Raw genomic sequence first — 15,711 nt, 5'->3', positions numbered from 1 at the left:
AATAAGTAATTTATGTATAATTGTTGGTATTTGTATATATATGTCAATTATTATAAAGGTTCAGAGTTGATGTGCAAAATCAGATTCACAACTCTTAGCTACTTTTCTGTGTTTTTTTGATAGGTTTACTCATGGGGTAGCAATACCTTTGGTCAACTTGGGCATTCCGATTTTCCAACAACAGTTCCTCGTCTTGCAAAGGTACTTTTGTGAACTTGATAGCAGCTTATTCCACAATTCTTAAATGTAACCTTATATTTCTCTATTTCTTACTTTAAAAAATCAGGGGAATTTCATATGTACAACCTAAATTTGTTTTGGTTTTCTTAAGAAAAGTTTTAAAAACAGGAAGCCACATGTTTTCAAGCTAAATGTCCGCTTTTTATGTGTTTATATTTCTTAGCTTCAACTGTTCATTAAATATTCATAGTTCCTTTGTTTTTTAAGTCAAAAAATGAAAAAGTGCTTTCTTTTAAAACATGTTTATAGGACTCTGCTGTTTTCTCAGTGTTACCAGATAATGTCTATTCTGAATTCTCCATTGTTTGACTTTTACATAACATTATTTGGTGGTGTAATTTTGTGTGGGCATTTTAAAATAACATGCAGAGTAGTAAAACCTTTTTTGGTAAGCCTTTTCACTTTCTGTAGTAAAGCTAAAAGTAGAGGTGATTTTTTTTGTTAACTGTTAGATGGATTGGTTTTAGTTTATGTAATGCTATTGAGAGATTGGTAGCTTCCAGTCTCTTTGAAGCAGTTCTGTAATGTGTTTCTCCACCTTGTTTTCCGCCTCATCGCCCTGAGGAAATACCAAATTCTTATCAGTTGTATTGGTTCCTTAAACAAGAGTTTTAGGGCTTTTTGGTAGAGATGCCCGCCATGTGACAGAGTGGAATATGGAGGTCATAGATATGTAGTTGGATCCTGATCTCTCCCCTATCCCAAGACATGCTCCCTCTGGAGTGATGGAGATTAAAGAAGGGCAATTTACGTCAATTTCAGGAATATGCTTTGAATGTAAGTGACAGTTAAAATATATTCCAGTAATTCATATATGCAGTGTGCACTGTGCATCTGTCACTATTTAAGACTTTTACATGCTGGCTTTCCTTTTGGTGAACTTAATTTTACTGGGATGAAAAGGTTTAATAAAACATTAGGGAACAATGATCACTTCTAGCTCCGATCTGAAATGTTTTCAGTATAAAACATCTTAGTAGTAAGCTATTCAGTTTCTGATACATTATCACAAAAATATTACAAATCATTGTTCCTTGTTTTTTGTTTATTTGATTAAAGTGTGCATTTATTCATACTAAGGAAAGCTTTGTAATGTAGCATGGAGACCTGAAAATCAAACTCCTTTTTAACATTTTAGAGTCAGACAAGAGAATAGTTTGTTACAAAATTTTAGTTTCTTAACTCTTCAACACCATTATGAGCTTGGTTTCTTTATTTGAGGAACGCTGAGAAAAACTTTTGAAGTCATCCTGCTTAATCTGTGAGAATTAAAAGTGAAGGCAGAGTGAGATTTGAATTAGTTTTGAGGCTAGGAAGAAGACTCTCTCCTCCTGCAAAAATTGTAATGCATCCTTTGCAAAATGAATGGGAAGTCCGTTATTTGGATAGCCTGAATTTGAGAGCATAATGTCATGACAGAAGAAGACTGCTATAAAATTAGTAGTAGATACGCACACGCACACAAAATCACCTGTGATTTAGAGCCTAGCTAGATACTAAGGATCGAATAGATTAAGGGTTATTTGTTCATCAGTCCAGGAGTCAGTGCTGAAACTATCTAAACACAAAGGATCTAACAGATTAGAGAGTGTATTTGTGTGGGTTTGTGTGTGTGTGTGTGTGTGTGTGTGTGTGTGTGTTGTTTTATCTGTCAGTCTAGGAGCTGAAGCTGGGTCCAGAGGTTAGGGGCAGTAGTTTTATTTTTTTTTTTTTTAGATCATTCCTTTTATTTACTTAACAAACATTTGCATAACACTTATTATATGCCAGGCAATATATTACATTCTTTATAAATATTACATTATTTAATCTTCTTAACAATTTTGCAAAATAAACTATAATTATTCCCATTTTACAGGTAAGGAAAATGAGGCACAGACAGGTTAATCATATTTTCAAGGTGATAAAGCTAGTAATTACCTGAACTGAAATTAGATCCAGGATACTCTGGTTCCAAAGCTGATACTCTTTTTTTTTTTTTTTTCCCAATGAATTTTATTTTATTTATTTTATTTATTTATTTTTTAATTTTATTTATTTATTTATTTTTTATTATTATTGTACTTTAAGTTCTAGGGTACATGTGCATAACGTGCAGGTTTGTTACATATGTATACTTGTACCATGTTGCTGTGCTGCACCCATCAACTCGTCAGCACCCATCAACTCGTCATTTACATCAGGTATAACTCCCAATGCAATCCCTCCCTCCTCCCCCCTCCCCATGATAGGCCCCGGTGTGTGATGTTCCCCTTCCCGAGTCCAAGTGATCTCATTGTTCAGTTCCCACCTATGAGTGAGAACATGCGGTGTTTGGTTTTCTGTTCTTGTGATAGTTTGCTAAGAATGATGGTTTCCAGCTGCATCCATGTCCCTACAAAGGACACAAACTCATCCTTTTTTATGGCTGCATAGTATTCCATGGTGTATATGTGCCACATTTTCTTAATCCAATCTGTCACTGATGGACATTTGGGTTGATTCCAAGTCTTTGCTATTGTGAATAGTGCCGCAATAAACATACATGTGCATGTGTCTTTATAGCAGCATGATTTATAATCCTTTGGGTATATACCCAGTAATGGGATGGCTAGGTGATATGGTACCTCTAGTTCTAGATCCTTGAGGAATCGCCATACTGTTTTCCATAATGGTTTAACTCGTTTACAATCCCACCAACACTGTAAAAGTGTTCCTATTTCTTCACATCCTCTCCAGCACCTGTTGTTTCCTGACTTTTTAATGATCACCATTCTAACTGGTGTGAGATGGTATCTCATTGTGGTTTTGATTTGCATTTCTCTGATGGCCAGTGATGATGAGCATTTTTTCATGTGTCTGTTGGCTATATGAATGTCTTCTTTTGAGAAATGTCTGTTCATATCCTTTGCCCACTTTTTGATGGGGTTGTTTGTTTTTTTCTTGTAAATTTGTTTGAGTTCTTTGTAGGTTCTGGATATTAACCCTTTGTCAGATGAGTAGATTGCAAAAATTTTCTCCCATTCTGTAGGTTGCCTGTTCACTCTGATGGTAGTTTCTTTTGCTGTGCAGAAGCTTTTTAGTTTAATTAGATCCCATTTGTCAATTTTAGCTTTTGCTGCCGTTGCTTTTGGTGTTTTAGACATGAAGTCTTTGCCCATGCCTATGTCCTGAATGGTACTACCTAGGTTTTCTTCTAGGGTTTTTATGGTATTAGGTCTAACATTTAAGTCTCTAATCCATCTTGAATTAATTTTTGTATAAGGAGTAAGGAAAGGATCCAGTTTCAGCTTTCTACTTATGGCTAGCCAATTTTCCCAGCACCATTTATTAAATAGGGAATCCTTTCCCCATTTCTTGTTTCTCTCAGGTTTGTCAAAGATCAGATGGCTGTAGATGTGTGGTATTATTTCTGAGGACTCGGTTCTGTTCCATTGGTCTGTATCTCTGTTTTGGTACCAGTACCATGCTGTTTTGGTTACTGTAGCCTTGTAGTATAGTTTGAAGTCAGGTAGCATGATGCCTCCAGCTTTGTTCTTTTGACTTAGGATTGTCTTGGAGATGCGGGCTCTTTTTTGGTTCCATATGAACTTTAAAGCAGTTTTTTCCAATTCTGTGAAGAAACTCATTGGTAGCTTGATGGGGATGGCATTGAATCTATAAATAACCTTGGGCAGTATGGCCATTTTCACGATATTGATTCTTCCTATCCATGAGCATGGTATGTTCTTCCATTTGTTTGTGTCCTCTTTTATTTCACTGAGCAGTGGTTTGTAGTTCTCCTTGAAGAGGTCCTTTACATCCCTTGTAAGTTGGATTCCTAGGTATTTTATTCTCTTTGAAGCAATTGTGAATGGAAGTTCATTCCTGATTTGGCTCTCTGTTTGTCTGTTACTGGTGTATAAGAATGCTTGTGATTTTTGCACATTAATTTTGTATCCTGAGACTTTGCTGAAGTTGCTTATCAGCTTAAGGAGATTTTGGGCTGAGACAATGGGGTTTTCTAAATATACAATCATGTCATCTGCAAAGAGAGACAATTTGACTTCTTCTTTTCCTAACTGAATACCCTTGATTTCTTTCTCTTGCCTGATTGCCCTAGCCAGAACTTCCAACACTATGTTGAATAGGAGTGGTGAGAGAGGGCATCCCTGTCTTGTGCCAGTTTTCAAAGGGAATTTTTCCAGTTTTTGCCCATTCAGTATGATATTGGCTGTGGGTTTATCATAAATAGCTCTTATTATTTTGAGGTACGTTCCATCAATACCAGGGGCAGTAGTTTTTGCAGTAACGCACTTTCTCCAAATGAAATCTTATGTGGAATCCCATACATAAAGCCCACAAATAAGGAACTACTTTGGTTAAGGATGGAGTAGGGGCCTGGAGCCCTGGCACCTGCCTTTGCGTGGTGGCTACTGAATCACTTTGTGGAATCCCAAGGTTTAAAAATTATTGATTTAAAGGCAGTGGTTCTCAAACTTTTGCATACATCAGAATCACCTGTGGAGTGCTTGTTAAAACAGAGTGCTGGGCTGGGTGCGATGGCTCACGCCTGTAATCCCAGCACCTTGGGAGGCCGAGGCAGGCAGATCAGGAGGTCAGGAGATCGAGACCATCCTGGCTAATACGGTGAAACCCCGTCTCTACTAAAAATACAAATATTAGCCGGGCGTGGTGGTGGGCACCTGTAGTCCCAGCTACTCGGGAGGCTGAGGCAGGAGAATGGCGTGAACCCAGGAGGCAGAGCTTGCAGTGAGCTAAGATCACACCACTGTACTCCAGCTTGGGCGAAAGAGCGAGACTCCATTTCAAAAAAACAAAAACAAAAAAACAGAGTGCTGGACTCTATTCCCCATTCCCCTTCCCCCAGTAGCTCTGGGGCCTGGGAATTTGTGTTTCTAACATGTTCCCAGGTGATGGCTGCTGCTGCTGCTGCAAAGACGACTCAGAACCACTGGTCTAAGGTATCCCTGTAGATGGGCTTGTCAGGGGCTCTGCCTGTTTTAACATCCTGGGAGTAGGCACAGTAAAGTCACATAGGATCAGTACAGTTCCAAGTGGGAAAACTGAATTTTCTCCCAAGAGTGTAGTTGGCCAGAATAGAATTTAGCCTTATTAGATTTTCTTTTACCTCTATTTTTGTGCACACAGCCAAATGTGGAAAGACAAAGGTATGTCCTAATTGTCACTTCTAGAGTAGGGCTCTGGAAGTTTCTGGGTCTCTTCATTATAATACAGTCTGTGCAGACTTCCAAAAGTAACAATAAAAAATTAGATGAGTGGTTTTTCCTTTTTAAATTCCAATTTTTCAGATTTTTATAAAAACAGTTCTAAATTTAAAAGCTGAACAAGGGATTCCGTCTTACTCCTGCACCTGCTGCTCTGCATTTGATTGGGCAAGTTGCTGGGTGAGTTTGCTCTCAGATATGACTGACTTTGCACCATGCTTATTTAAGCAACCTAACTTTTCAGTTTCTGTGGATCTGAAGTTCTCTCTGATTGCCTTTATCTTAGACAGACACTGTCTTTCTGTCGTTGCAGATAAGCAGTGAAAATGGAGTCTGGAGCGTAGCCGCAGGCCAGGATTATTCCCTGTTTTTAGTGGATACAGAAGACTTCCAGCCTGGGTTATATTACAGTGGCCGACAGGACCCTACAGAAGGTGACAACCTTCCAGAGAATCACAGTGGTTCTAAGACTCCAGTACTTCTCTCCTGTAGTAAGGTGAACAGGAATTGGATCCTAAGGCCCACATTCAGTAACACATGAGAAGTCTTTTTTGTTTTTATTTGTATGTATGCGTAATTATTAGTAAGCATCTCTAACTACCTTATTTAAAATTGCAAACTCCTTTTAATCCCCCTTCATTCCTTATCTTTTCTCTCCTTATTCTCTCCAGAGGGCCTATCACCATCGAACACACTATATAATTAATTATTTTGTTTATTGTCTGTCCTCCTTACTGTAATGTAAGATTCAGAAGGGTAGGGATTTTAGGCTATCTCATTCACTGCTGTAGCCTCACAGTACATACTTTATAAACATTTGTTGAATTAACACCCTCATGTAGGAATATTGGAAAGCACATTTTACTGTGAAGTTTCCTGACTGCAGCCATAGAACCCTCGAGGTGAATCAGAACAGAAATAGAGTAGTTGAATTTCTAACTGTAAGTGGGAAGTAACAATGCAAGAGCCTGAGATAGGCTCATGGCAGACCGTGAGAGACCCGACAGACAACCAGCAGTGTTCTGTTTTCCCCTGCTTCACTTCTCTGCCTCTAATTTAATTAATTTATTTTTTGAGACCGAGTCTTGCTCTGTTGCCCAGGCTGGAGTGCAGTGACGCAGTCTTGGCCCATTGCAACCTCTGCCTCCTGGGTTCAAGTAATTCTCCTGCCTCAGCCTCCCAAGTAGCTGAGATTACAGGCGCCCACCACCACGCCCAGCTAATTTTTGTATTTTTAGTAGAGACAGCGTTTCACCATGTTGCCCAGGCTGGTCTTGAACTCCTGACCTCAAGTGATCTGCCTGCCTCAGCCTCCGGAAGTGCTGGGATTACAGGCTTGAGCCACCTTGCTTGGCCTTAATTTTATTTCCTACTGTTTACCTACTGTTTATCCCCTTTTCATTTGATCTGCTTTCCTACTCTGTTTTCCTTTCTTCTTTTTCATAAACTGAAACCATTGGCTTATTTCTAGATTTCCTTTTCCCCATAAAGTGACATGTTGCAGGGAAATTAACCCCCAAAACTAGTATATTCTAGGGTTTCTTATTTTTATTGAGTAAAATAGCATATTGACTTTTTTATTTTATTTTATTTTTTTAGTCTTTGTGTTTGTTTTTCTAGCTAGTAAGTTACGAATGCGTGGGAACAAGATCTTTCTTGCTAAAGGTAACACTGGGACTGAGTACAATGGCTCATCCCTATAATCACAGAACTTTGGGAGGCTGAGACTGCAGGATCACTTGAGGCCAGGAGTTCAAGACCAGCCTGGGCAACATAGCAAGACCCTGTCTCTACCAAAACAAAAAAATATTTAAAAATTAAAGGCAACATTGGCCAAGATGTGTCTATAGTTGCTGGTCCTGGTGTTACATTCCCCATGAATGATTTCACTGTCTAGATAAAGGATCAAATGGGCCGATGAAAGGAATGAAGAGCTCTCGTGTGTGTCTTTGGTTACCATGGGATGTTAATAGTGCATTGGGTCTGTAACTTGCCTGCCTGATTTAATGGGATATGTGAATAAAGACATGGAATGTTTTTTATACAGTGGTATCTTGGGTAAATGACAAAAAGTCCCTTTTTAAGAAAATCTCGTTTCATTGTACAAAAGGCAGGTTAATTTTTGAATCCTAGATATTTTAATATATAGCATAGAGATTCTCCCTGATCTCGTTAATCTTATTTTACTCGGAACGGGGTCCTGAGACATATATCCCTATCATTTGGATCTTTATATATCCAGGGTGTCTGTTTCCAAACACTTGTAATGTGAAATGAAAGGTATCTTGGAGATAATTGAAAGTAGGTGTATATAGTTATGTATAGATCCAGATATGCATATATAACAATGATGCACTGATGAACCAGCTCTAAAAAAAAAGAAGCAACCCCCCACCCCCCACCCCGCCAAATAAAACCCTAGTCTGTAGTGCTTGCAAATTTTCACTGTGGCCAATTTTCAAGCTGCCAATGGTTTAATTACTTGCTTGCAAATTTTCTGAATATTTAAGTTAGCTCTTGCCAGCTGATATAAGCCAGCTTCGGTATACCAAATTACTGACATAATTATATGTTATATTTAATCCTTTTATTTTCCTCTGTTTCAGCTTGGATATATAAGCAGAGTGACAGCAGGAAAAGATAGCTATCTAGCCTTGGTGGATAAAAACATTATGGGGTATATTGCCAGTCTCCACGAGTTAGCTACTACAGAAAGACGATTCTATTCAAAACTAAGTGATATCAAATCTCAGATTCTCAGGCCTCTTCTCAGTTTAGGTAAGTTGCAACCCCCTCTCTCCCACCACTAAATCATCAGGTCTTTATCTCTTCTTCCTATATCACAAATAATGAAAACCTGTTAGTTTATGGTTTACTTCTTTCTATCCACTGTCTTTGTGTGTGTGTGTGTACACAGGTAGTCAACAATTTATAAACTGTTTCCAATTTGTCAATAGCCTCACTGCCCCTGCCCTGTCCTGCCACTCCCAGAGCTCCCTCGGCTTGCAGAAGTAGGAAAATGGAACTTTTAGGATATCCATGGCAGAGGAGCAAAAACAACTTTGGGAAAGTTGACCCTACATAAAGTTAGACTTCCAAACAACACTTCTGCCCCTGCTGGTCCTAAGAGATCTTCCAGTATACTATCTGAACTTTTTGTTTTCCTCATTATAGTTCTTAGAATTATATCAAGTAGAGATTTATTTGGATTTACAAGTAGTCTCTTAAAATTGTGGATAACTATAAGAGTGTTAAAGATCTTATCCAGCTGGGCATGGTGGCTCACACCTGTAATTCCAGCACTCTGGGAGGCTGAGGAGGGCAGATCACAAGGTCAGGAGTTTGAGACCAGCCTGGCCAACATGGTGAAACCCCATCTCTACTAAAAATTCAAAAATTAGCCAGGCACAGTGGCGGGCGCCTGTAATCCCAGCTACTCAGGAGGCTGAAGTAGGAGAATTGCTTGAACCCAGAAGGTGGAGGTTGCAGTGAGCCGAAGTCGTACCACTGCCATCCAGCGTGGGTGACAGAGCAACACTCCATCTCGGGGGGAAAAAAGATCTTATCCCTCAGCATGAGTTGATTAAATCTGATTCTTTTTCTTAGCTATGCCCAGCTACAAAGAGATTGGAAGTGAGGGGGTAATACAGAGGGAATGGGTTACAGTAGTACTAGATGGGATGCCCCTGTCCAGATATACTGGGTACCTGGGGTTTCTGGGAGAATAGAAAGGAATGCAGAATGGAAGTTGAGGGAACTGTTGCAGATAAACTTTTCCTATTTCAAATTTTTTTTCTGGGCTTGGCCCTACAGTCAGAAAACAGAGAGGAAGTTTTCTTTCTCTTTCTCTGTCCTGCACTCCTTGCCCGCTGTGTTGATCCAGAATTCAGGCTAATACTCAATACATCACTTTTGCCACGTTGAGGACATTGTCTTTCTTGTGCAGGTCAGCCCATTGTTTCTTTTCTTTTCTTTCTTTTTTTTTTTTTTGAGAAGAGTCTTGCTCTGTCACCCAGGCTGGAGTGCAGTGGCATAATCTCGGCTCCCTGCAACCTTCGCCTCTTGGGTTCAAGCGATTCTTGTGCCTCAGCCACCTGAGTAGCTGGGACTACAGGTGTGCACCACCACACTTGCTAATTTTTGTATTTTTAGTAGAGACGGGGTTTTGCCCTGTTTCCCAGGCTGGTCTTGAACTCCTGGCCTCAAGTGATCTGCCTGCATTGGCCTCCCAAAGTGCTGGGATTACAGGTGTGAGCCACCGTGCCCAGCCTGCCCATTGTTTCTAGTGGAAAAACATCTTTTCAAACAACTAATTTACAGTCTTTGTGAATATAATCCCTTTGTAAGCTGAGGACTGTCTGCATTTGTGTTTTTGTTTTTATTACCTTCTGCCTTTTAAGTGTTGTAGAGTCTCTGTTCTATAAATTCCCCTCCTCTAGGTAGGCTGAACACTCCAGGACTTTGCCAAGGGAAAGGAAGCAATCTAAGCTGGAAGCTTCCTGGATTGCTCTGAAAGGAAAGTTAAATCTGCCTCTCTCCTGTCCTGGTTGCTGATTTCTTTGTTGGTCTTCCCAGTCTAGTTTCCTAATTGCTTGGAAAGAAGTGCTGGAAATGAAGACTTTTAGACAGGCAAAAAGCAAATAATATCCTGGTGCCCTCTCTGAAATTCAGAGCATCCTCGGCAGTCCAATGTTTGGATTGCCTTTTCTGCACTGATCGGTTGGGCTTGTCAAAGAGGCAAGTGGAGCAGAAGTCAGAACAAAAAAGCTGAAAATCTTAACAAAGATATAACACCCCAAGTGAGTTTAATTCCTGACTGTCATTAATCAGTGACTTAAATTAGATAATTGACTTCCCTTCTCTTGGCTTCAGATTACTTATCTTCAAAATGACCAGAGAGTTGCATTAGCTCAATGGTTCTCAAATTTGGCTCATCTTTAAAATCACCTGGAGAGTCTTTTTAACAGAAAAAGCCATCCTGGAATCTATAAGGTTCCTGTGAATGTGTTTTTAACAAGTTCCTCAAAGTACTGGATACTGTGATCTTTGAGGTTGCTTTAATACTGTAATCATTTGGGTTCCTTAGTTGAGAGCACATGGCAACAGGTTAAGTAGTCTTAGAGGAATTCATAATCATAATCATATGATCGTAATAAAGTGATCGGTTTTCAGTTTATGTTGTTGTCATCATCATCATTATTTTGTTATAGAAAATTTGGGCACTACAACTACAGTCCAGCTGTTGCAGGAGGTGGCTAGCCGATTCAGCAAGCTGTGTTACCTCATTGGTCAGCATGGAGCCTCACTGAGCAGCTTCCTTCATGGGGTAAAGGAAGCCAGGAGTTTGGTCATCCTGAAGCATGCAAGTCTCTTCTTGGATAGTTATACAGAGCAAGTATCCAGTCCCGTGTCATGTTCAATCTCTGCAGGGTTATTCTGCCAAGGAGAACAGCTCCTTAATCAGAAGAGACTAGATTAGGGAGAGTGATATAAGGTAATAGAAATTGCAAAGCAGTTATTTTAATCTTAAGCCAACTATAGTTCTGGATTGCTAAAATTTAGTCTTCTCTAAGTGAAAAAAAAGGTTTAAAAAATGAATTATCATGTTTTCTTCTATATTCTAGCAGAGTGATAGCATAATTTACATAAAATGTACTTTATAAGTGGTTCTTTAGGAAACAATTTTGTTTACTTAACTAAATTGTACTAAAACTTGAAGCAATTAGTAACTAAACAAATTATTTTAAGACCAACTGCTGACTGTAAGTATGGAGCTGTTCTGATGTCTGCTTTTTACTTTTGTGTAGATGGAAGTTTTAAAAGATCCAACTATTTTTAACTCGAAGATGTTTTTTCTTAATAAAACCTAGAATAGTTATTCAAGGTTCTTTGCATGTTTTTCAAGTAAAATATCCCAAGTGTACTTGAAAATGTAACTTAAAATGTTTCTTACCTTTTCTTAACTTGTATTTTGATATGATGATGTGAGGCATAATTTAAGTGTTATTTTAATGTATGTTAGGTTATGCTTTGATCTGAAGTATGTATAGGTTTTGTTCTCTATTCATTCACACCTCAACCATCCAGCAAACACTGAGTGCCCACTCAGTGCCAGGCATTTGCGGGGAGCTCCAAGCCCACAGCAGCACACCATGGGGCCTGCAAAAAGCACCAGCCCTCACGGAGTTCATGTTTTGTTGGTGTTTTGATTATTTATAACATAAATAACATGTGTCTATTACTGAAAACTGCACAAATAAAGATAATCAAGTATCACCCATAATCCTACCACCAGAACTAACCACTGTTTATCTTCTTAGTGTATTTCCTTTCCAACCTATGTAATACGTGCAGATAGTTGGATGCTATTTTAATTCTAAGCAAAATTGAAAATATTTGAAGCTGTTGTCTAAGAGGAAATATCCTGGTTTGAGTCTTTTAACACATCATCTTTCAGAAATGAAAAATAAAAATAATAGAACTTACTACTAGTTTTCTTTTTTAAAACTAGATTTTGTTGTTTTTGTGATTCCAGCTTTTACTGGTATAATTTTCATTTTTTGACTGGAATTCATCTCATAATACTTCTACTTCACTTCTTTTTCTTCTCTGGTACTTTAGGCCTTATGCTTAAAAATGCTTTTGTTTAGATATTTTGGGCTTTTTTTTTAATATAACGTTTTATTCCTATAGATGGGGCAAGTAAAATATTTGGGTTTATGTATGAATCTTTAAAATTATTTTTATAATAGTTTTAAAGTTATTGAAGCCTGGAGTGCAGTGGCACCATTACAGCTCACTGCAGCCTTGACCTCCCAGGCTCAAGTGATTCTCCCACCTCAGCCTCCCAAGAAGCTGGGACTACAGGTGCATGCCAGCATGTCCAGCTAATTTTTTTTATTTTTTGTAGAGAAAGGGGTCTCACTATGTTGCCCAAGCTGGTCTCAAACTCCTGGGTGTAAGTTATCCTCCTGCCTCAGCCTCCCAAAGTGCTAGGATTGCAAGTGTGAGCCACTGTGCCTGGCCAAAATTATTTTTAGTTGTGATAAAATACACATCACATAAAATTAACCATTATAACCATATTTAATTGTACGGTACTGTAGGCTAATTTTAGTTGGAGTTTCCCTTCTTCCTCAAAGTCAGTTGATTCCCTTTGCCAGCCCAGGTGTGTACAAGAAATGTACAAGGCTCAAAGCAGTATAACTAGACTTGTTCTTTAGCAGTATATCAATATTTAATCAACATTCTCTAACACTGACTCAACCACTTTTAACATATTTTCTTACCTTCACTGTCATTTCTTTCTTTCTTTTTTCTTTTTTTTTTTTGAGCTGGAGTTTCACTCTTGTTGCCCAGGCTGGAGTGCAATGGCACGGTCTTGGCTCACCACAACCTCCGCCTCCTAGGTTCAAGTGATTCTCCTGCCTCAGCCTCCCAAGTAGCAGGGATTACAGGCGCCTGCCACCGCGCCCAGCTACTTTTTGTAGTTTTAGTAGAGACAGGGTTTCACCATGTTGGCCAGGCTGGTCTCAAACTCCCGACCTCAGGTAATTCACCTGCCTCGGCCTCCCACAGTGCTGAGATTACAGGAGTGAGACACCGCCCCCGGCCTTCACTGTCATTTCTTAATTGGGAAACCTGAAGTGAAGATTAGAGAAAATTTTCATTCTAAATTCAACTATTTTAATTATGTTTTCTCAAGTGTGTTAATTAAGTTACCACATAATAGATATTGCTTGGTAGATACCAAGTAAATTACTGCATTTTCTGCATAGCTTTAGGTGTTTTTAAAATTTCCTTTTCTATTACCATCTTTTTTTTTTTTTTTTTTTTTGTGGAGACAGAGTCTTACCCTGTCGCCCAGGCTGTGCAATGTTGGAATCACAGCCCACTGCAGCCTCAACCTCCCAGGCTCAATGGATCCTCCCACCTCAGCCTCTCAAGTAGTTGAGACTACAGGCATGTGCCACCATGCCTAACTAATTTTTCTATTTTTTTGTAGAGTCAGGTTTCCCCATGCTGCCCAGGCTGATCTCAAACTCCTAGGCTCAAGCGATCCTCCCACCTTAGCCTCCCAAAGTGCTGGGATTACAGGTGTGAGCCAATGTGACCAGCCTTATATTACCATCTTTACTAAGCTGGAATTCCCCTACCCCTCCCTTTACCTCCATTATTGTAATTATTACACAACCTGCCCTTCACAAATGTTGACATCACAAAACTTCTGAAATTCGTTGGTGAAATAATCAAGAATTATCTATTCCAGGTATGTGTTTGGAAACTGAAGAACTAATTTACATTTCAGCTAACGTACATGTGTTTTCTTTTCTGCTCAAGGTATTGCACATCTATTACAAATTTCCTGGTTATGGGAGGATTCCAGCTTCTTGCTAAGCCTGCCATGTAAGCAAACCCACACCTTCCAGTTGTTCTCTCAACCAAAGATCATGTTTTATAGTGCTCTGTGTTTTCAAGTGCCCAGGGAAAGCTTTGACTTCATCATTTTACCAAACAAATCAAAATATAAACTTGAAGTAAGTCTTACAAAGGACAGGTACTATTAACCGCTGGTTGTCATTGTAAGTAGTATGCCATTGAAAAAGCACTGAATGAATAGGCTCAGGTTCTGTGCTATCCCTGAGACTTTGGACAGCTCTCTTTACTTCAGTAGGCCTAGTGTTTTCTCATCTGAAAAATGGTAATGTTCTCTTTCACTGGAGAGGAACAAATAATGTATGTGGTGATACACAGAAAAAAGTGTTTGCGCAGATAGAAAGTATTTGCATTTAGCTTCTGGGTAAATAATTTAAAAGCTCCTTACACAAGGCAATAATCCCAAACGGATAGTTTCTCAACAAGTGTTGACCCAGCAACAAAGCCAAGGTTTTAAAAAAATCTGTATTTAACTTTTTTTTTCTTTTTAAAATAGAAGAGATAGGGTCTCACTGTGTTACCCAGGCTGGTTAGGAACTCCTGGGCTCAAGTGGTTCTCCTGTCTCGGCCTCCCAAAGTGCTGGGATTACAGGCATGCACCACTGTGCCAGGCCAAAAATTCTGTATTTTAATAGAAAATACTTTAAATATGTACTCACCACCCAGATTTAGCAGACGTTAATGTTTTACCATGTATGCTTTTTTTTTTTTTTTTTTTTGAGACAGGGTCTCGCTCTGTCATCCAGGCTGGAGTGCAGTGGCACAATCTTGGCTCACTGCAACATCTACCTCCTGGGTTCAAGCAATTCTCCTGCCTCAGCCTCCCGAGTAGCTGGGACTACAGGTGTGCACCACCACACCCAACTAATTTTTGTATTTTTAGTAGAGACGGAGTTTCACCATGTTGGCCAAACTGGTCTCGAACTCCTGACCTCAAGTGATTCACCCATCTTGGCCTCCAAAAGTACCAGGCTTACAGGTGTGAGCCACCACGCCCAGCCCCGTGTTTGCTTTTGATCTTTTATCCTGATAGAAGGAATGCTAACCATCTCATCTCATTTCTAGTTTTAATGGGACTACTTTTAATATTTCACTATTAAAAATGATTACTTTAGGTTTTTGGTAGATACAATTTATAGGGTTAAAAAGCCCCTATTTCTAAAAGTTGTAGAGGAAGCGATTTTTATAATGTTAAATATCTTTGCGTTTCCAAATTCCAAAATTCAGTAATCTATGTATTAATTTTTTAATACATTGCTGAAATAAATTTGCTTATACAGTTGTCTCTTAGTACCCATGAGGGATTGAGTCCAGGACCTCCCAAAGGAAACCAAAATTCAAGGATGTTCGAGTCCCTGATATAAAATGGCTTAGTATTTGCATATAACCTGTACACATCCTTTCATATGTGTTAAATCATCTCTAGATTACTTATAACATCTAATAAAATATAAATGCTATATAAATTGTTGTTATATGGTATTGTTTAGGAATTAATGACAAAAAAGTGGTAGAGACATAATTTTTTTATGAAATATTTTTAGTCTGAGGTTGTTGAATCCACAGATTTGGAACTCACAGATATGGAGGAGCTTTTTCTCCTTTTCTGTTTCCTGGAAGTTCATAGTTTATATGAAGTAGGAATTATTTGTACTTTGAAGATTTAGTAAAATTCATCTGTAAAAATAATCTGGGCTTCATGGGGACGTTTGCTGTAGGGAGTTTTTACTGATTTAATGAATAGGTATTTTCAGGTCTTTATTTCTTTTTATGGCTTTTGTTATTTATATTTCTCTGGAAAATTGTTCATTGCACCCGTGTTTTAAAG

The 15,711-nt window shown here is 38.8% G+C and overlaps 1 protein-coding gene across 9 annotated transcripts in view; it reads left to right on the top strand.

The window, feature by feature from the left end:
- Positions 1-15,711, top strand: part of ALS2 (alsin Rho guanine nucleotide exchange factor ALS2) — an 82,926-nt gene that overhangs the window by 31,576 nt on the left and 35,639 nt on the right. For 8 of the 9 annotated variants that reach the window (XM_009182792.3, XM_009182795.4, XM_009182790.4 and 5 more), the window contains 5 exons: positions 124-201; positions 5,761-5,943; positions 8,054-8,225; positions 10,658-10,838; positions 13,788-13,853. In XM_009182792.3, the coding sequence (XP_009181056.1) occupies positions 124-201; positions 5,761-5,943; positions 8,054-8,225; positions 10,658-10,838; positions 13,788-13,853 (680 nt within the window). The remainder of the gene's footprint in view (positions 1-123; positions 202-5,760; positions 5,944-8,053; positions 8,226-10,657; positions 10,839-13,787; positions 13,854-15,711) is intronic. The other variant, XM_021923880.2, reaches the window with a different exon arrangement.

This window comes from Papio anubis, chromosome 10 (genome assembly GCF_008728515.1).
Source record: "Papio anubis isolate 15944 chromosome 10, Panubis1.0, whole genome shotgun sequence".
NCBI lineage: Eukaryota > Metazoa > Chordata > Mammalia > Primates > Cercopithecidae > Papio > Papio anubis.
This window is presented reverse-complemented; position numbering and strand designations above follow the sequence as displayed.